Genomic DNA, 20,560 nt, shown 5'->3' with positions numbered 1-20,560 from the left:
GATTTTACTCACTGATGGATTCCAGGGGATCTGGGAGCAAAATGATGGTTCTGTAAGAGGCCGTTAAGCAATTATGAGTAACAACCATGGGGATTCAGATGTCTTGTAGCTGTCGCAGGTTCCTTCTTGGACTCTCGAGGCAAAAGGAGGGGGCTGGGGAGATGGCTCAGCATGTACAGTCCTTGTGCCACCATGACGACCTGTGTTCTGATCCCTAGCATACACTGAAAAAAAAAAATCTGGGTTTGACTGTGCACGTATAATCCCATGGCTGGGAGGCAGAGACAGGAGGACCCCAGGGGCTCACTAGTGGGCTAGCCTAGCCCATCAGTGGACACCATTTTCAGTTGGGACCTAGTATTGAGAGAACATTCTTCCTGAGGGTGTGGGGCTAAGCACTGTATGTCTCCTCATGACGCCCCAATAACAAAGCAAAGCTCAGCTCTATCAGAGTTCACCCTGGGGGGCCACCGAGTTCACTAAGCTTTCATAGAGATTATGGGTAACTTTAAGGCAGGTACCCTGGAAGGTCTGTACCCAGCCTAGGTGGTGACTCCCCGTTTGCGGCTCAGGTGGAGCTCTCGTCTAGTGTTCCCTGGGCTGTAGACTGTAGACTGCTCCCTCCCCAGGACTCCCAGGCCTCATGGAATTTGGCACAAAGGGCTGAGTTCTCAGGTGAGGGTCCTGTGACCCTGCTTCCTGCCTACGTGCCAACACGCCCAGGCGTGCTGATCTTTTACAAGCAGGAGTGACAACGGTGGCTGTTTGATTTAGAGGGTTGGGCTGGATGACACCCAGTCTCAAAAAATTAGGCGTAGAGTGATGGAGGAATCAACCCAAAGTCCACCTCTGCCTTCACACGTAGGTGTACAGACATAAACACTCAGGAGTACACTGTGAACATGCGCATGCGCGCGCGCACACACACACACACACACACAAATATGAAGGAGAAAGCACTTTATGAATTATGTAGATAGAATATTGTTTGCGATCATTAAAGCTTGCTTTATGGAAATCCCAACTGTCGCATTTCTTCAATGGCAGTGAGTGGGAAACTGGGCCCCTTGACATCAAGTGCTCACATTCCAACACGGTAGTGAGCCACTGTGTCCTTGTTGCTGAGGCTTTTCTTTCTTGTGCTGGGGATTGGACCCAGGACCTTGTGCGTGCTAGGCCAGTGCTCTACTACTGAGCTGCAGCCTTACCCCTAAGCCTATTTCCATGTTGTAGGCCAGTGTCAGAAGAGGGCGTTAGTGGGTTAGAGTTAGCTGCTGGATGGGTGTTGGGTCAGACAAAAAAGATTGCTGAAATGCCACAGGGAAAGAATGCAAAGCATGTAATCACTGGGGTCATTTAGCCCAACGTAAGGAAAAAGTGAAGCCCTAAGACCTCAACCAGCCTTTACTGGTAGAGCTGCTGTTGTGTATTATGGAAGGGAAGAGGAATCTTTGCTTGGTATCTGCCTACGAAAGTAGTACTGTTAGCAGAGTGATTTTCACATTTCATTTAAGTGTACATGTATGTGCATACAACTATAGGTGTTTCTGCTCCAGAATCTAAGGCAGGTGAAGAGGTGTTTTGCAGGAACTTGGGGGAGGACATTTGGTGTCTCTGGTTGACCCTAGTTTTTGGACCTACATAGTCTAGTTCACCTGTGGAGTCACAGCGCCGCCCTGTGGCCAGCCCCCAGTCTTACAGCCCTATTGTTCATGAACATAAGGCAGCCCTGAAACCAAGACCTGCTTTGAATCTTGTTTTTTTCCTAAGGAATTTGAGTGTCTTCCAGACATTAGGGGCAGGTGAGGTAAGAAACAGCTCAAGAGAATGAGAAATCAGAACAGAGTGAAAAAGGACCTTACAGTCAGTTTGAAGCTCTTATGAGTTTCATAATGACATTTTGGCCAGCCCTACATATATCTCACCACTTATGTGACAATAGACCCACAGTATTCTCTTACAGACGCCAATGGCTTCTTGGGTTGTGTAGCACATTCTCCAGTGTTTTCTCAACGACAAAAACATTACTGAATATATGCTTCTCAGAACATATCCTTGTCTTTAAGCAATATATAATTGTACAGACCTTACAGTAGGCAGAAGTGAAACCAAGATCAGAAGAAAGGTTGGAGTGGGAACAGCACCATTGAAAGGTAAGTCAGGAGTAACCTGAAAAGAGGGATGGATTCCGACCTGAGACTCAGGGTTCAGCAAGGATATATGGTGCCCGGAGCAATTTAACTCTCCCTCATGATGGTGAATTCATAGAAAATATAGGGTATACTCTGATAGGACCAGGTAGAGTCACTACGAACACAAAACCAGAAACCAAAACTAAAAACAAACAAAAAAACAAAACCAAAACCAACCAACCAAAGAAACAAAAAATCACCAAAACAAAACAAAACAAAACAAAACAAACAAAAAAACCCAACCCAAACCAAACAAAACCCCAAACCATCTTTTATATAGGCTGGGAATTTGTAAGCATCCCCAGAGATTGCATTTGAGGCATAATCTATTTTTGCTTCCTCTTTGCTAGTGCAATGGGCATCTCCTCAGGTTGCCGAGGGTGTCTGTGCTCCCACCCCAGCTCTGTAAGCTCTGGCATTGTTCTTTACACTCCACAGCTTCTTCAGGGAAGGACCGAGAGGCACAGGTTACCCCAGCAGAGTGAGTCTGAGGCTTTCACTCAACTCTCTCTTTGGTCCTGGGGATCAAACCCAGTTCCTCACTCACACTAAGCAAGGAGCCGTCAAATGTTGATCTTTGCCTGAAGACCTGTTCTTTCTGCTCCAGTAAAGTCTCTGAACTCTAGTTTCTCTTGCATTCCTCACAAACTGTTTTCCTGCGACTGCAACGTAGAAACCAAACCACACCACATCAGTCCCTCGGCCTTAAAGCAGAGGCAGGAAAGGTCCAGAAGGGTTACTTCAGACAATGCTGTGGACTGGCCTCAGTTGGCCCCCCTCAATCCGCAGGAGAAATCAGGGTCCTGGTACAGGTGGACAGGGAATCGGTGAAAAAGTGACAAACAGACAGGAACACAAGGGGGTGTTGTATCTGAATGTAATTTGTCAAGTGAGCATCAGTCTTACACATTACAGAAAACAAAGAAGTTAAGTGATAGATTAAGGTCATCCAAGTTACATTGAAGTTATCTGATGCAAAATTACTTTTACAACAAAACAGAGGAATGCGTACTAAAAGCTAACAGGAACCAACTGGGATAAAATCAGTGTTAGCAACTGGGATCAAAAACAGCCCCACTGCCGGGTGTGGTGGCGCACGCCTTTAATCCTAGCACAAGGGAGGCAGAGGCAGGCAGATTTCTGAGTTCGAGGCCAGCCTGGTCTACAAAGTGAGCTCCAGGACAGCCAGGGCTATACAGAGAAACCCTGTCTCAAAAAAACCAACAAAACAAAACAAAACAAACAAACAAACAAAAACCAGCCCCACCTAAGGTCAGCTTTAACTTAGAAGCCAGGGGCAAGGGCTTCATGCCCTTGCCATAGTTCCAATTGTAGTCTATTGTATAGTCCACCTTCCCCCTGCGCTCTAGGAAATTCCTGTGTATGGGAGTGACTCTGCTACTGTTTTAAGTATACTATGTAGATTAGCTCTGAGATTACTAGCTCTATTCTAGTGAACTGTAATGCCTGATTACTTTCACTGTCTCTTACAATACTAGAGGTAATTCTAAATGTTACTGAATAGATAAGATTCTCACTGAATTCCAAGCCCAGGGTTGGCTCAAACACTGCCTAGGACATTGGAACACTGGTGGAGGCTATTCTAACTTAGCTATATGTCAAAATCAATTCTTAGAGGCTCTTATAATAAAACAATATTGAGGGAAAGCCCACAGATTCGTTCACCGACTAAAGCAAGGACAGATTTGGGGCATTCGTTTTACAGGATGCCACGGTTCAAGGAGACTAAGTTTCCGTGAACTTTTCACCTCAGGACTGCCTCCAGGATTTTAGGCCTGTCACGAGAGTCACTACTGGAGTGGGTGTGGCAAGACAACAGCTTATTGGTAGCTGAAATAAGAAGCTGGCTTCTTGAAGGTTGGTTGGAAGCCTAATTCTTATTTCTTCTTCTTCTTCTTCTTCTTCTTCTTCTTCTTCTTCTTCTTCTTCTTCTTCTTCTTCTTCTTCTTCTTCTTCTTCTTCTTCTTCTTCTTCTTCTTCTTCTTCCTTCTTCTTCTTCCTTCTCCTTCTCCTTCTCCTTCTCCTTCTCCTTCTCCTTCTCCTTCTCCTTCTCCTTCTCCTTCTCCTTCTCCTTCTCCTTCTCCTTCTCCTTCTTCTTCTTCTTCTTCTTCTTCTTCTTCTTCTTCTTCTTCTTCTTCTTCTTCTTCTTCTTCTTCTTCTTCTTCTTCTTCTTTTCTTCAAGACAGGGTTTCTCTGTATAGCCCTGGCTGTCCTGGAACTCACTTTGTCGACCAGGCTGGCCTCGAACTCAGAAATCTGCCTGCCTCTGCCTCCCAAGTGCTGGGATTAAAGGCATGTGCCACCATTACCCGGTGAGAAGCCTAATTCTTGAGTTTTCTTCTTAAGCATATATTCTGGAATGACCTTGGTAGGGACAGAATGACTGGTTCCTGCTGCTGGGGCAGGGCTAGCAGGCCTGGGCCTGGGCCTCCAAGGGTGTTGATAGCTGATGTGGGTATAAGGCTTGTTTATATAATAGTGTACATATTTTCACGTTCATCCGAGGAATGATCTCCCTGTTAATGTTAAAGAGTCCATGAAAATCAGAGACAGCATGCATCCAGGAGGCAAAGGTGTGGCTGTCTCAGCAAAATGGTAAACACTGTGACCCTCAGGGCAGCCCTTAAGGCTGTGGAAAAGAGCTTTAAAAACATGAGTTTGAAAATATATAATTTCTCAACTATGCAAAAAATATAAGGATGCAATGGGGCTTCACAGATCTAATCCCAGCACTTGGGAGGCAGAGGCAGGCAGATTTCTGAGTTCGAAGCCAGATTGCTCTACAGAGTGAGTTCCAGGACAGCCAGGGCCACACAGAGAAACCCTGTCTTGAAAAACAAATAAACAGACAGACAGACAGACAGACAGACAGACAGACAAAGAGTCAAGGGGCTAAGGTCATGGAATGCTGACTCATGGGATGATCAAAGGGAACCTGGAATAAATAACTGGATTGATGTGTACATAAAAAACTGACTTTTGGTCTGCATCAGATAAGGAAGCAGAAAGTTATAGCAGTTCTTTTTAAAGAAATTTTCTCTAGTGAGAGCTGAGCTGTCTGGAGATCTCTGGAGAGTGAGCACAGCTCTTCAAGGATTTTTTTTTTTTTTAAAAACAGGATTTCTGAAATCCCAAGAATTACTTAGAGAGGTGACATAATTCTTTTAGAATATTTTCTAGCAGCTATCCAGAAAAGGCTGTCTGAATGGCAAACACAGCTCTTTTAGATTTTTCTCTGGCTTTCTGATCTTGATCGGAAAACCCAAGAATTACTTTTAGACATTTCCTAACAGGATTTCTGACTTGGTTGGAAGATCCAAGAATTTCTTATAGTAGCTTTTCTGACTTTGGTCAAAAAAACCCCATGAGTTACCCAGAGAGCTTTTAGAATTTTTAATAGCAGAGGGGACTGCATTAAGCAGAAAGAACATAGGCCCCCAACTTGGACCAACAATTTGACTTCAAGTGGTTTGTTTTAGTTGCTCCCAGACACCCCTTCTCTCAGAACCCCTTTCCAAGCTGAGGCTGGTCCTTGGCAATATAACAAAATATTTGAGGGAGTGGCCGTGAGAGGTGGCAGGTGTAAACTACAGTTCCTGGAAAGCTGTTCACACACAGCATTCTGTGAGGCTGATTGACTGATTAGAACTTAAGTGACTGTGAAGAAGTTGGAATGTTGCAGGTCTGGTGCTTAATTACAGTTTACCTTAGGCTATCTTTAGCCCCCTCCCACAAATAGCAGGTCATTACTCATCTTGACATCTTTCTGACTACCAGGTAAAATCTTCTGGGATGAATTAATAGACCATTAGCTCTCACTAACCCTGAATGTCAACTGGGTTAAGAATGTCATCAGACAGCATCTGAGACCTTTGAAGTTTTGGTTTATGACCCTGTCCTGTTCCTATGGAAACACACTGATTCCTGGTGTGGTTTTGCACACCTCTAATCGCAGCACTTGGGAGGCACAGGCAGGTGGATCTCTATGAGTTTAAGCTCAACCTGGTCTACCCAGTGAATTTCAGGATAGCCAAGGCTACATAGAGAGTCTCTTGAGTCAAAACAAAAGCCAAACCAAACCAAACCAAACCAAACCAAACCAAACCAAACCATCAGCCAGCCCACCCACCCACCCACCCACCCAACCAACCAACCCACCCAAAAGCAGCAACAAACTTCATGCAGAGGTCAGCATGGTGGAACATGGAATGTGGGGTAACCTCAATCTTTTCTGGGCCACAGCCACTCCTATGTGGCCCCAGAGAAAACTCCCTCTGTATTTTACGCCATCACGTGAAAATTGCCATACACACACACACACACACACACACACACACACTCCTAATAATTACACTAGCCTGGATCACCTCTCCTCTCTTTGTTTTTAACTCATTGTTTTTCCTAGTCATCTTCTGTTACAGTCTTCCTATGGCCGTCACGCAGAGCTGCAGCCACCCCACTTCTTTCCATCATGGTTCTTATGCTGCTTCTGTTCCCAGGGTTGCTTTTCTCTGTGCCTTCTGAGAGCACCTAGTCCTTCTCCTGCTCCATACACTCTTTCCCTGGTGTTCTCCAGATGGACCCACCCTCTAGCTTTATGTCTGTTCTTTATTCAATATTCTCCAAACTAAGCACATGTCTGGTCCTGGTTGGTAAGAATTTGGGGAAAAGGCAGGAAATAGATATAGGGAGGAAAAGAAAGTATTGGTAGCTTTGGAGAGGAGGCCAAAGGGGAATCCAGAATTTCTGGGATGGCACAAAGCGTTCAGGACTCCTCAGAGGGTTGAGATAACAGACTCTACCTCCCCTGTCTCCAGTACTGATGGCACCAGCGATCCAGAGACATGGAGAGAGCCATAGCAGGCCAGGGCACTTCCCGTCGGGTTCCCGTCTTAGGCACATTCCTGTGACAGGCATAGTTCTGAAGCTTTCGTACAACGCATCCTGCCAGAGTGCTGGCAGGATCATTCTAAGGTAAACATGGCAGGTAATAGATGACATGCAGGACAGATCTGTGTCACCGGAGGTTGACCAGTCTATAGAGCACTACAGGTTTTTTTTTTTTTTTTTTTTTTTTTCCGAGACAGGGTTTCTCTGTGTAGCCCTGGCTGTCCTGGAACTCACTCTGTAGACCAGGCTGGCCTCGAACTCAGAAATCCTCCTGCCTCTGCCTCCAGAGTGCTGAGATCAAAGGTGTGCGCCACCCCTGCCCAGACAGCATTACATTTCTATCCTCAGGCTTCTGTTTGGTTTTACTTAAGACATCATTAGCAAATCAGAGCAGGGAAATAAGATTATTCTAGTACCTTTCTGGTTGGGTCTCTGTAGATGAAGGACACCACTCTCAGGGCTGGTCCTTTCTGGTTTCTACTAACAGCATGCTTATTACTCAGCTCAGGGTATTGCATGCTTCTTGCTTTGTCTAAACCCTGCCCACACACATCTTTACTGAATACCCTCCCATTCAGCTTCCTCAATTATGCCCTACACTCTCTGCTCTAATCTGGGATTCTAACACATATGGACGTTTGGAAGAGAAAGCACAAGGAAGAAGAGACTCTACACGGAGCTTTTTATACAGTGATAGGAAAATGAGCTTTGAGGCCCCACTGGCTGGGAGATCAAGTTCTTTAACTTTTCTGGATGCCGGGTTTCTTAGGTTTCTACGGGGATAATGTCACTGCTGGAGCTGTGCCAGTGAGGCAGTCTGTGTACAAACAGCAGCGCAGCACCTGTCACATCACAGGTGTTCCCTGCCCGTGCCATCGGCACACACCAGGCTCTCCTGAGCACCTTGCTCTGTGCAACTCATGCTGAGCACACAGCAACCGGACTGTGTTTCACAGAAAATATCCCCACCCCCCTTCTCCCTCCCAGCATTGCCCACCCATTTGCTTTTTCCTTGATCCCTGGTTGTGTGGAGACTGGATTTAGCTTTCTTACTTTTTCAGGAGGGGAACACAGAGGAAAGAAGATTGAGACATGAATGACTTCAGGAGTTTTTTCATGCTAAGGCTATTTGGGCTATCACATTGAAAATCACAAGAAAGGGCAAACTGGTGGGGGCAAACCAACTGCAGAGCCCGTTTGTCCTTCCCCAACTCTTCACTAAGTGTGAGATCCTCCAGCCAGGTGAGGGCAGAGAGTCCGTCTGTCAGGAGTAACTGCCTTCTGCACTATCTTTAGTAGCAGTTGGTCAGGGAGACAGAAGGAAGTCACTAGGTGGTTACACCTCAGATAATCACACTAGGTATTTATCTGGCGCCGGTCCCCTTCTGCAAACACAGGTTTTTAATCCTTTAGCCTGTGGCAGCCAGAGAAGCTCAGAGGATAGCAGTAGTATCCTAGAGGGAGGCTACACAAGACTCAGTGTGAAAATAGGAACTTGGTGGGGCTGACAACAGGCACTGAGCGTGGGGTAAGGTAATTAGCGAAGGAAAAATATTTATCTCCTAGTTTCTGTTTCTAAACGTCTATCTTCCTCTAAATGCTGGTCTGTTTCTCAGCTATCATGGGTAAGGGGATAAGGGGTTGTTGATGTTTATAGCAGTCTATGATTTTGGGGGGCGGGAATGGCCTATAGCCACTAAAATGACTACTGGTTCCACCCCACCCACTTTTCCTCTATCAGAGGCAGAATTGCAATGAGGTTGAAGGGAACAGGTAAAATGGGACTTTTATTACACACAATAACAAATCTGGAGTGATGGTCTTGATACCAATTTTCCAGTTAAATAGGCATGCAAACAAAACATTCTTTCTAAGTCCTGAGCAAGGACAGGATCTCACGTGTATGAAATCTGAGTCAGTCCGTGTCTAGTAAGTGTTTAGTCTCACTGAAAATAATGTCTGAGGACCGAAGTTATTGAGGGAGTGTCCTTAGAAGTAGTTATCCTAGGTAGGTCTATCAGAGCAGTGAGAAATGTCTCAGGCCCACAAAGCAATAAGGGCCATGAAGGCAAACCCAGCAGCCACACAGCTATACTTGGCCAGAGGGGCCTCAGGACAAGCCAGCTCCCGGGGCAAAATTTCTAGGAAGGTGACATATAAAAACGTGCCAGCGGCTATGCCCTCTAATACAGCCTGGGCTAATCCCTGTGTTTGTCCTGAGGCTCCTCCAGCCACGGTCAGCCCCAGGGCTAGGCCCACAGGAGACATGAGAGCTAGTGACAGTATGCAGAACGTGGCCCATCGTGGTCCAGTGCCGATCTTCCCCAGCCTCAGGCCCACACTGAACACCACAAGCCCCTTATGAGCCAGCACAGCGACACAGAGCTGTATGGTGGCCGCCACTGTGGCCTGTAGTCCCACAGCCAGGCCTTCGAACACGGAATGAAAGGACAGGGAGAGCAGAAGGACCAGGGCGCGCAAGGGACCCCGTGAGGGTGAGGGTACCGCTGGATGCTTGTGGAATCCAAAGGCATGAGTCCCTCCCCATTCCTCTTCCTGTACTGTCGATCCTCCAGCAGCCCCGTGACAGCACTGCAATGCCAGCGACTCCAAAAGGAAGACAAAGAAAAAGCCCAGGGAGATGACGAGCTCTCCATAGGGATACTCCACCTAGGAACACAGAGAGGTACCATAAGCCAGGAAAAGAAGGAGACGACATAGAGTGGACCCGGGACCACATGGTACAAGGACCAAAAGGGGTGGAGCCCGAGAGGAGCCTCGTGGAGGAGAGAGATCCAGAGGGGCTGAGGGACAAAATGCCGCTTGGATTAGAAATAAAGGAAAATAATGTGACCTCTGTCATAGGGTCCAGGGTAGGAAGGATGGAGTGATGCAAGAGCTGTTTCTGAGGGCCCACAAACAAAGATTAGGTCGGCACTGTCTTTCTTGACATTATTTGAAGTGAGAGTAGAGAGTCCTGGTATTCCTCACATATCAAAAGGGGCACGAAAAGTCCCAGGTTCGCCTCGATCTCCAGGCAGGGGCTAATGATAGATACTTACGTAACTAGAAGCAGCATCACGAGAAGAATTTCCCTTACTTCCTGTACTATTCTAGGAAGGCAGAAACAGAAATTAGACTGAGTCTGAGGCAGCTCTAGTTCTTGTCCTGCCCTTTCAGCCAACAAGCTTTCCTCAGATGCTCAACCCCACCACCTCCCCCACCCCCCACGTCTACTCAACAGCGGCTGTCCCACCGGTGCGCTGCACTCAGAGCTTTCCCGATGGCCCCAGCTTCTGTCTGTCATCCCGGTCCCATAGCCCTGCCACTGGATTTCTTGGCTACCCACCTGTTCCACGAATTTCTGAATTTCTGACTCAATTCCCTCCAGAGCTTCAGCAGTCATATGCATCAACCCTGCTCCCAAGAAGACACCTGCAGAGGTGCAGCCCAGGAGGCTGAGGACCCTGTGGTGATGACCTAATAAAAAAGCAGAGGTTACTCTCCAGTTAGCAGTGAGGTAAATGGGAATGAATGAAGAGCAACAGATGGCACTCAACATCTGTGGGGTGGGGTGGGAGAGAACAGAGCCAGATGCTAGGAAAGGTCTGAGATAAGGCGGTCTGAGGAACAGAGTCAGAGTGGGGGCTGTACCTGTAGCTGCATCCATCTGGAACCATTTCACGTAGATGGGAGTAAGGCCACAGCCCAGTGTGAGAACCAGAAGAGCAAGCAGGCAGCCGATTTTTACTCCTAGTAGTACCTCCATCTTTGGGTTGTAGGGTAAGTAGAGACCTCAGAAAGGCAAAAGCAGTCAGGAGCAGTTGAAGTGGTCAAAGTGGAGTATTTCCTCTCGTGAATTTCAGGACTGCTGATAACCTTCTTGTCCCTGGACTGTCTGGGTTTACACAGCTCTCACCCGCATAGCAGACGAGGGCTCAGCCCCAGTCACCAACCCTCCCACTATCTGGAGGCCCCTCCCCTGCCTTACACCTTCCTGAGCTTCCAAACCAGAAACTCCAGACTCCCTGCCAGGTCCAGCTCAGAGAAGTTTTCTCTTCAATGCTGTGACTAATCCAAGCTCTCTGAGGACTCTTAGTTCATGTCTGGGGTTGATCTAACCTCAAATGGAACAACCTACGGTAGTTACGTCCCAGCTAATTTATGTGTGAGGCAATTTGGTCCTGCCACGGTCAGGACATTTAATATAAGCCTTCCACACGCTCTACCTACGCTCTACCCTATCCTAAGTCTTACAGGTGGCCGCGCTGATACTTGAACTGAACCCTTTCAGAGAGGATTTGGGGCCACCTGAGGGTAAAGGGGGTGGAGTTGCTACTCTTCTGTGTGAATTAGCAAGTGATGAGAGTCCCCTTTCCTCTAATTCCAGAAAAATAGCTCCAGGCATGGAAATTCCCTGGGAGTGCTCTCTCTCTGTCTCATGTGTGTGTGTGCCTGTGTGCTATTCCTAGTGTTACAACATGTATACTGTCACTTTTTTTTTTTTTTTTTTTTTTTTTTTTTTTTTACGCAGGGACTCACTGTATAGCCCTGGCCAGCCTGGAACTATGTAGATCAGGCTAGCCTTGATAAACTCAGAGACTTACCTGCCTCTGCTTCTCCAGAGCCTTGGTACCCTATGTCCCACCTGTCACTTTCTGTCTCTGTGAAGAAGCCTCCCCCCCCCCCCAGAGAAATCAGTCAATTGTTTTTTTCTCTTATATAAAAGTTTAAACACTTCTTTTTTTATCTTTAAAGTTTAAGGAAACCCACAAACTTCAAACAAAAAAAGGTCAGGCAGAACACTTTCATTGTTTCAGTCAAGGCAAGCTGTGCCGTCCCAGTGGCCATCTAGTACTGTAATTCGCAACTGTTAACCTTGTCATTTTCATTGTACAGGGCAATTTATAGGCTTGAAGTGCAGAACCTGAGCGCTGAACCTGAATGGTCTACCAGATGTCTATCAGTGCCAACAACTCTAAAAACCTTGACCTTTAACAAAGCCTGTGGTGTGATCTTATCAGCTTGCCCCCAGCCCTCTTCCGGGTCTCGGTCCCCTTCCCTTACAGCTGGGCATTAGGCTGTGTGAAGGTAGACTTGAGGTGCCCTTGCCTTTCTGATGGGCATCCTCCTGTTTTGGGGGGTTAACATTTCCTGTTGCGAAATGGGGTTGTTCTAGAATAGAAACAGGAAATGGAAACAAACCAAATAAACAGAGGTGTCCTGACTAGACTAACTTTGAGGGAAGCCAGGTGTGGTGGCGCACGCCTTTAATCCCAGCACTCAGGAGGCAGAGGCAGGCGGATTTCTGAGTTTGAGGCCAGCCTGGTCTACAAAGTGAGTTCCAGGACAGCCAGGGCTACACAGAGAAACCCTGTTTCGAAAAACAAACAAACAAACAAACAAACAAACAAACAAACAAACAAACAAACGAACAAAAAACAAAAAACTTTGAGGGAAATACAGGCAAAGAAGTCAGCTAACTGCGAGTTCCCTCTTAGAGGCCCCCAATGACCACTGGTTGAGACCTGCCATGCCCCTTCTCACAGGGCCAGCGGTGTCTTTCCTCACCATCCTCCATGTTGTTCAAGGAAGTGTCTGCAGCAGTGAGACCTCTCCACGCTGAGGCTACACTCTCTTCAGTACAGACAGACCAGGACGACCGGCCCTGTGTCTTTAAGCAATCAGAACATCCACCTCTATTCTTTAAAAACATTTATTATTAAAATTTCACACAAACACAAGCACAGGGTACCAGAGCTCTCTTCCTGGATACCAGGTAGCTTTGCCCTTGGCAGGTGTGATGGAAAGGAACACTTGTTCTACATCCTTGTCAATTCTCAGGGGGCTCTTCATCAGGGGACGAAGGAGGAAACTCGGATGGAGCGATCACAGGTAAAAGGTCTCCCCAGGAGCTGACACGGGCACAGCGGTACAAATCCCTGTGGCACGAGAGAGAGGCATTAGATGAGCTGCAGGTTTTTCTACATTTACTCTGGTGGTCATATCTCCTATACCTGCCGTGCCGACGGGCTGTCACCACAGCGTGCTGCATGTGCCCGTCTGGACAACAGAGGTGGCAATGCACATGGCGAGGCCGTTTAAGGACGGGCTGCGTGATTCGGGGCCAGCGGTTAGCTTCCTTTGGAGACCCTCTGGCAAGGATTACCATAGAGAATATTTCCTCCTTTGGTTTCTTATTCTAGAAGAAGAACACAGGGGCTGTTCAGAGGGAACAAACCTTCTTAGCTCCCTTCCCTGTACATGCCCGAATCCTTTCTCACGCTGTAAATCACAGAGCTCCAGCTTATTCTGTTTTCCTGGGTTAGGCTGTGTCACCTTATTACAACACTCTGAGGATACATACCCAGTTAAAGGGGATTGGATGATAAGCCTGGGAGAAGCTACAGGCCAGGGACTTGGAGGCATTCAGCTGAGGACAGGGAAGTTCATGGGGACACTGCAAATACACACAAGATCCATTAATAATGTGACTGGGGCTGGGGAGAAGGCACGTCTGGTACAAGTGCTTGATGCAAAAGCATAAAAGCCTGGCTTTGAACCCTCAAACTTCCATAGAGGAAGGAGAGAACAGACTCCTGAAAGCTGTCACACCCTCACACTGCTCACACGCACCCACATACACCTCACGCACACAACGAAAAGTACAATAAAATAGATTTAGAGTCAAGAAGGGTCGGGAGGAAGGGAGCACGGGAGCAGGGGTGGGAAAGCAGAGGGAGCAGTGGAGGAGGCGGCCGAGTGGCTATGCTTCACTCTCTTGCTCTACTACATGGAAGCTCAGCTCTGAGAGGTGGGAGAGCAGGAAGAGGTACTTACTGGGGCAAAGACAAAGCTAGGTCGAAGGTCCAAAGGTGACTTCTCTTTTTCCTGAAATCAAGGAAATACAGCTGACCCTGTGGGATCCATGTTCATAACCCAACCTCTGCAGCTGGCGACCTGAAGATGCCTCACAGTCATTCAAATATTGACCAACCACGTTCATGGAGGTAAGCTGGCCCACACACCTGTGCTCTCCCATCGGCAACCTCCACTCAAAAAAAAAACCTCTCACTCTGGCACAATTAAATTTAGGATTCTAGCTGGGCAGTGGTGGTGCACGCCTTTAATCCCAGCACTTGGGAGGCAGAGGCAGGTGGATTGCTGAGTTTGAGGCCAGCCTGGTCTACAGAGTGAGTTCCAGGACAGCCAGGGCTATACAGAGAAACCCTGTCTCGAAAAACCAAAATAAATTAAAAAGAAAAAAAAATTTAGGATTCTATATTGGCTCACACTGTTCCCCTAAGACAAGGTTCTTGGCTCAGCAACACCTTCAATCAGGAGTCAGCAAAGTAGTTTTTTAATCGACCAAGGAGCTAGCAACACCTGTTTCTAAGGTACTCAGCTCTGCCTTCAGCTGGGTGAAAGCTATCATACTCATGAATATGCATAGCTCCTAGGGCAGTAGGCGCTGGGCTGGATTTGACCTAGAAACCCTCATTTGCCAAGCACTTTGCTGTATCATGACTTTATCTCATTCTTGAGTCATCTCTGGAAGTGTGTGACAGTCACCAGCTCCCAAGGGAGTAAGAGTCATTTATGACAGAGGGGTGAGGACTGAGCACGTGGAACCTTACCCCGAGGACCAGGTTCCTGGCATCCATGAGAAGTCGGTGCCCAGCTTTGGTTCCGTTCTCCACCAATACCTGTTTAAAAGACAGAAAATAAGCAGGCACTCTGCGTCCCAGGAAACAGTTGTCAGTGGCTCGGTCAGGGCACTGGCAGAGGGGAGTGGGCATTGTGTGAAGGGGGGATGGATACCCTAAGGAAGCACCCAGACATCTATAAAGGAGAAAGACACTAGACGGTAAGAGGAAAAGGCACAGAACCACAAAGATGCTTTAAAATAGGCAGTGAAAGGATTTCAACTCACCAGAAAATGGCTTGTCTTACGCCACAAGTTCTGAATGACCTCAATGCGATCAGCCCTGCTGGGTAGTTCACTGAGGGCGTAGGCTGATACCACCACATCAAACTGGACCTGAGGACCAAGACAAGGGACACACAACAGACATGACTTCTCCCTATCCAAAAGTACAACAAAGTCCTGGCCTCGAAATCCTCCTGACCCCACTATCTGATTACGTAACCCATGTTGGGCTCAAACTCACAGTAATCCTCCTGCCTCAGCTCCTGAGTGCTGAGATTACAGGTGTGCACCGTGATGCCTAGTTTTAAATGTCTTCTATTGCTTCTTTTATCTTCTAACACAAAATGATGGATTTCACGGCTGAGGCCATTGCTGTCTTGTGTGCCACATTGTATCTGAGAACAGCCTACTTGCTACTTGCCTTGGGTGACACAGGTAGAAACTGTCTGAAAAAGACACCTGGGATACAGGGCTTCCCTGATTCTGAACCACCTACGGAAGAAAGATGCGGAAGCCGAGAGTGAACACGAACTTTACAGTCACAAGTTTATACTCAATTAAGAAGCGTGCCTCGGGTGTTGACACTGGCCGAGAGGTGCAGGGCTGTAAGGGAGTACTAAAGAATGACATCATCCAACCACGGTGACCTGCAGACATCCACAAAGGATGCTAGCACCATTCCCCTATAATAATGAAAGGAGGCCAGATTATCTTACTTTACAGTTTTCTCCTGTACATCCCAATCAAACACTTTCCTATCTCCCTGAACTTTGGAAAGTCCTGGGTCGCAGCTCGCTCTCACCTTTCAGAAGCTTCTCCGCCAAACCCAACATGGCAGCTGAACTGTCCACACACACGTATTCACGGAGGCTCTGGCCCCAAGTTCTGTGGGCAGCCCTGAGATGGCGAGAGGAAAAACACCAATTGTGATGACAAACAGTCATTCCTCCAAGAGTCCCACTTGCCCTCAATCCTACCCCTGGGGAATCAGGGTGTCACATTAAAACCGATAATCTAACAGTATGACTTTATTTCCTTAGTGTATCTTACAACTTCTGAAATAAAAGGCAGATGATTCAAAAACTTCTGATGGTATATATAAAAAAAGCCTATTCCCTTCGCTAAATTGCTTTCTCTTTTAATCCAAGTCCTGGGCCCTTTTCCAGTGCTCCTTCTTTAAATCTGACCTTAACCCAAATGCCTTCTTCTGCTTTGCCTAATCTGCGGGCTGCAGCATCTTAGGCCCTACTTTCTGGTTCTCTAGTATCCCAGTTTCTTGATACTGAGGTGGTATCTGAAATCTGACTCTCAAGGGCAGTGGTTCTCAGCCTTCCTGATGCTTCGACCCTTTAATACAGTTCCTCACATTGTGCTGACCCCCAACCACAACTTTATTTTTGTTGCTACTTCATAACTGTAACTTTGCTACTGTTAGGAATTGCAACGGAAATATCTGATATGGAGGATATCTGTTATTCGACTCCCCCCATGGAAGGGTAGTTTGACCTACCAAAGGGGTTATGACCCACAGGTTGAGAACTACTGCTCTAGTGTTAGAACTGACATGGCTAAGGGTTAACAAAGTTACTTACCAGGCGACAGAACCAGTGCCAGACCCAAAGTCCATCAACGTCTGTGGCCGAAACTCTGGGATTCGAGCCTGGATCTGAAGGAGATACAGAACACCCCAGAAGGGCTGGTGAGATGGCTCAGTGGGTAAGAGCACCTGACTGCTCTTCCGAAGGTCCAGAGTTCAAATCCCAGCAACCACATGGTGGCTCACAACCATCCATAACGAGATCTGACTCCGCTACAATGTACTTCCATATAATAAATAAATAAATAAATTAAAAAAAAAAAAGAACACCCCAGAAAAGGTGGGCCAGCAGTAAGGGCTTTAGTGAGTATTAGGGGACGCTGACAGAGGTGAGAGGTGAACGCACTTGTGAGATTCAATAGAAAATACTTCCAGGGGGCTGGAGAGATGGCTCAGTGGTTAAGAGCACTGACTGCTCTTTCAGAGGTCCTGAGTTCAATTCCCAGCAACCACATGGCGGCTCACAACCATCTGTAATGGGGTCGGATGCCCTCTTCTGGTGGGTCTGAAGACAGCAACAGTGTACTCACATACAGTAAATGAATTAAAAAAATACTTTCAGATAGGAAACATCTCAGTGATTCTAACCTTTCTTAGGCCACAGGATTGTTTTCAAAGGATAAATAAAACCATTAGTGTGTGCATAACATCCCAAGAACTCCTACCACAGAAGGCTAATTTACAGAAAACAAAACCAATGGCAAAGGGGGCTGGGTTGGATGCTGAGAGACTCTCACCTCATGGAATGCCCTGAAAACTGCAGCAAAACCACCGTCCAATCTGGCTGCCATATAGATCAGACTCAGCTCTTCACTGTAGCTGTCAAACAACAACAACAACAACAAGTCAGAGACTCCCCCCTCCCCCACTTAGGAAATAACCTAGCCCCAGTTACCTTCTAAAGTTTATGAAACAAAAAATCTGAAACGATTCTTCTGGTTAGTCCTTCCACTTTCTAGTACAGAAGACTTCAGGAGGCTTTCTCAAACGCAAAGCTGACTACCTCTTCAGCTCTCCTCACGTGTAACATGCCTTCTTTGTACCCTTTCTGGAAGACCGTACCTGAGTTCCTGCCAATGGTAGGTAGTTTTGCGCAGGGCATGCAGTACTGCCTCACGAAGTTTCTCCTCTGTGGGAGCTGAGTCTAGGGTGAGAAGAACTGGAGGTGAGGACTTAGGAGAACGGCTTAGATCCCGTGAAGTACACGCCTCCCAGCCTTCCCCATTCCTGTCTGAGAAAATGCTCAAAGTCCGAGAAAGGTCAAAACTTCAGGGAAGAGGGATAAGACTGATGACCGCCACCATCACCAGAGTATCAAAGACTTTCCAACACTATCTTGTCTGTATATTATCTACCTAATAGTATCTAGACTATTAGAATAGTAGTTTAGTCAACTTAACCCATCCAAGTTTTGCGTCATAGTGAGCAGAAGCCTGATAAAAATGATTTTTTTTTTTTAAATATTTACTTCTTGTGTGCATATAGGTCCGAGTCAGTTCTCACCTTCACCCATTTGGTAGAAGGTCATCAGGTTTGGTGGTGAGTGCTTTTTTACTCTGTACCATCTCTCCTGTCCATGTGATAAAAATAAAAGCCAGGATAAGGGCACTTTTATAGACTTTTTCACTCTCTGACACTTAGGAGTGAGACATCTTCAATATTACCATAGAAAGGGGCTTGAAAATCCAAGTCTCCGGACTGTGTGGAGCTCTGTACCACTGGGCAAATTTCTACAAACACCTACAGTAGTGGCTTGAATGACAATGGCCCCATTTGCTCCCCAATGGCTCATCCGCTGGAATGCTTGGTCACCAGGGAGTAGCACTACGTGAAAGGATTAGGAGGTGGGCTTTGAGGTTTCAAAAGGCCATGAGAAGCCCAGAGTCTCGCTCTGTTCCTGCAGTTCCCGATGCAGATGCAGAACTCTCAGCTATTTCTTCAGCACCATGCCTGCCTGCATGCTGTCATGCTGACAACCGACTAAACCTCTGAAACTGTAAGCCAGCCCCAGTTAAAAGCTCTCTTTTCTAAGAGTTGCCGTGATTATGGTATCTCTTCAACAATAGAACACTAAGACACTACCCTGAACCAGGTACTGTGGGACGTGCAGGGAATACAAGAATAAAAGGCAAATTTACAATATGAAGTCCATAGTCTTAAAAATAATCTGAAATGTAATAATTTTCTATCCGAGGTGGGGTTTCGTGTTTACTGAACTGCCTGCCATATGGCCTTTACTTACCTGAATCAAAATATAGTCATAATCTCTTTGACTTGCAGCGGTGGAGGGGAAATTTTTTATAAAAAAACCCGAAAGACCAAAACTTCTGACCTTTACCCAATCTCCAAGGGCAACCTCTGGCCCAACCTACCTTCTTAGCAGGGCATCATCTAGTAGGGCTGTTACTACAGCATCAAATGAGAAACAGCAGTATTTATCTGAGAGATTTAAATTATTCTTTGATCCTAATTTCTCGTTGACATTTTAATCTGGTTTGCCTTTTAGTTTTAAGCCCTACCTTGTTTTTCCAGGAATTTTTTCTCAAGATACGCAGCCCGTCTTTGCAACTCCTCCGGCTCTACAGGTAAATGTCGGCTCCAGAGATAGTTGGTGAGTGCTTGCACCTGCTTCTCTACACTGCGCATGGGTCTCTCTGTGGTCACAGATGGAAAGGGTCATCGCTGCGTGCTGGCCTCGTTTGGTTTTATCTGGCTTCCCCTTCCCGCAGTTTCTCACCAAAAAGCATTAACTGTGCGGCGTCAGCCAGTGCTTGCGGCAGCTGGACGTGCGGAAGATGCAGGATGCCGGGATGCTTTCGATGGGGCTTCTTCCCCAGGAAATCCGACCCGTTGTCTACCTGGGACACACCGGGCACAAGGGCGGCGTATGCCTGCAGACAGCGAAAGAAACAGAATGGTTGCAGGTGCTTGCTGCCCGAGGCATCGCCGAGGTCGCTCCTCCTCCGAGAGATGTCTCTGGAAACCCAGTTCTCCGCCAGCAGAGGAAGATGCACTTACTCGGGACTGGGGTCCTCGAAGGCTGCGGCAGGATCTGCAGAACAGCAGCAGAAATCTCGGTGTCCTGGCGGTGGCCATGGCTTCAGGACACACCGGAAACGGAAGTACACATGCCTGTAACCCTCAGCCCAAGCAGCTAAGAGCATCTTCCGTGGAACTTCGACCCGGACGGTATCAACTAATGAGAAGAGGGAGTATTTGCTAACAGCCAATAAGCGACCTTATGTACCTTATGTACGTCTCTGCGAAGAAGGCCGTTCGTGGGAGGGGCTTAGCCTTCAGAAGGGGCGTGGTCTCAATGCTGAGCGTGGCTGCGGGCGAGACCAACCCGGCTTGGGCGTGTTTTGTGATGGGGAGGGATCAGTCTCACGGGTTAGGGGGGGCTAGTGGGGTAGGAGGGAGAGGGGTTGGGGGAGTAGGGAGATGGGGGCGGCGTGGAGGGGGAAGCAGTCTCACTGGGGTGGGGAGATAGAAGGGGACGTGGGGGGGTGGTAGGGAGTGGGACTTGGGAGGACAGAGGCGGGGGCAGGGCTGGGCGGGGGTGGGGGCAGGAGTGGGGCTGAGAGTGGGGTAGGCAGGTGAAAAGGAAAGTGTGGACTTTCTTTGTTTTCATTTGGTGCTGTAGAATTCTGAACCGTGGCTAGTTTCCCTTTGTGAGACGGGACAAGACCATAACAAAAATCAGATTTAGGCAGTCAACGATGAGCGCTAATAACTATTACAGTTTGCAAATTAATAAATATAAAAATTAGCTTACTTTTTTTTCACATTTGTTGTCTGCGAGTTTGCTCCAGGTTTTCTATCAAGAGCTTCCCACGTAGCACACCGAATTCCCGCCATCTTATTTCCACAAACATCTGTTGCTAACTTAATTTTTCACGTGGTTAATTTACCCAAGTTCATGAACTTAAT

General features: G+C 47.2%; 2 protein-coding genes across 4 annotated transcripts; both read right to left on the bottom strand.

The window, feature by feature from the left end:
* Positions 1–7,926: 7,926 nt before the first annotated feature.
* On the bottom strand, positions 7,927–11,590 carry Slc39a2 (solute carrier family 39 (zinc transporter), member 2). Of its 3 annotated transcripts, none has more exons than NM_001039676.2 (4): positions 10,758–11,062; positions 10,453–10,583; positions 10,166–10,216; positions 7,927–9,773 (listed from the first exon to the last, which is right to left on the bottom strand). In NM_001039676.2, exons 1-4 carry the CDS (start codon positions 10,870–10,872, stop codon positions 9,141–9,143), a joined length of 930 nt encoding a protein of 309 aa, NP_001034765.2. In that variant the 5' UTR covers positions 10,873–11,062; the 3' UTR covers positions 7,927–9,140. The 3 variants fall into 3 exon arrangements, with proteins under 3 accessions (NP_001034765.2, XP_006518858.1, XP_006518859.1); XM_006518796.4 differs by having other exon boundaries at positions 9,682–9,773; positions 10,166–10,211; positions 10,758–11,590; XM_006518795.4 differs by having other exon boundaries at positions 8,872–10,211; positions 10,758–11,590.
* A 1,213-nt stretch (positions 11,591–12,803) lies between these two features.
* On the bottom strand, positions 12,804–19,830 carry Mettl17 (methyltransferase like 17). Its single transcript, NM_001029990.1, has 14 exons — positions 19,649–19,830; positions 19,368–19,521; positions 19,150–19,284; positions 17,693–17,774; positions 17,368–17,449; positions 16,626–16,699; positions 15,836–15,930; positions 15,455–15,525; positions 15,037–15,144; positions 14,741–14,809; positions 13,944–13,994; positions 13,471–13,563; positions 13,121–13,305; positions 12,804–13,045 (listed from the first exon to the last, which is right to left on the bottom strand). The coding sequence occupies exons 1-14, from the start codon at positions 19,724–19,726 to the stop codon at positions 12,937–12,939; spliced, it is 1,386 nt and encodes a 461-aa protein (NP_001025161.1). The 5' UTR covers positions 19,727–19,830; the 3' UTR covers positions 12,804–12,936.
* Between the last annotated feature and the right edge of the window lie 730 nt (positions 19,831–20,560).

Source organism: Mus musculus, chromosome 14 (genome assembly GCF_000001635.26).
Source record: "Mus musculus strain C57BL/6J chromosome 14, GRCm38.p6 C57BL/6J".
NCBI classification, from domain to species: Eukaryota; Metazoa; Chordata; class Mammalia; order Rodentia; family Muridae; genus Mus; species Mus musculus.
The sequence above is the reverse complement of the archived record's forward strand: the minus strand, read 5'-3'. Positions and strand labels throughout refer to the sequence as shown.

Coding starts and splice junctions, on each gene's coding strand:
- Mettl17 (NM_001029990.1), bottom strand. CDS start 19,726: ATGGCCACCGCCAGGACACCGAGATTTCTGCTGCTGTTCTGCAGATCC. Junction 17,775..19,149: donor AAAATTCCTGGAAAAACAAG/GTAGGGCTTAAA, acceptor TTCTCACCCTAG/ACTCAGCTCCCACAGAGGAG. Junction 13,046..13,120: donor ACAGCCCGTCGGCACGGCAG/GTATAGGAGATA, acceptor CTCGTGCCACAG/GGATTTGTACCGCTGTGCCC.
- Slc39a2 (NM_001039676.2), bottom strand. CDS start 10,872: ATGGAGGTACTACTAGGAGTAAAAATCGGCTGCCTGCTTGCTCTTCTG. Junction 10,217..10,452: donor TTCAGAAATTCGTGGAACAG/GTGGGTAGCCAA, acceptor CTGCCTTCCTAG/AATAGTACAGGAAGTAAGGG. Junction 9,774..10,165: donor GTGATGCTGCTTCTAGTTAC/GTAAGTATCTAT, acceptor CTGTGTTCCTAG/GTGGAGTATCCCTATGGAGA.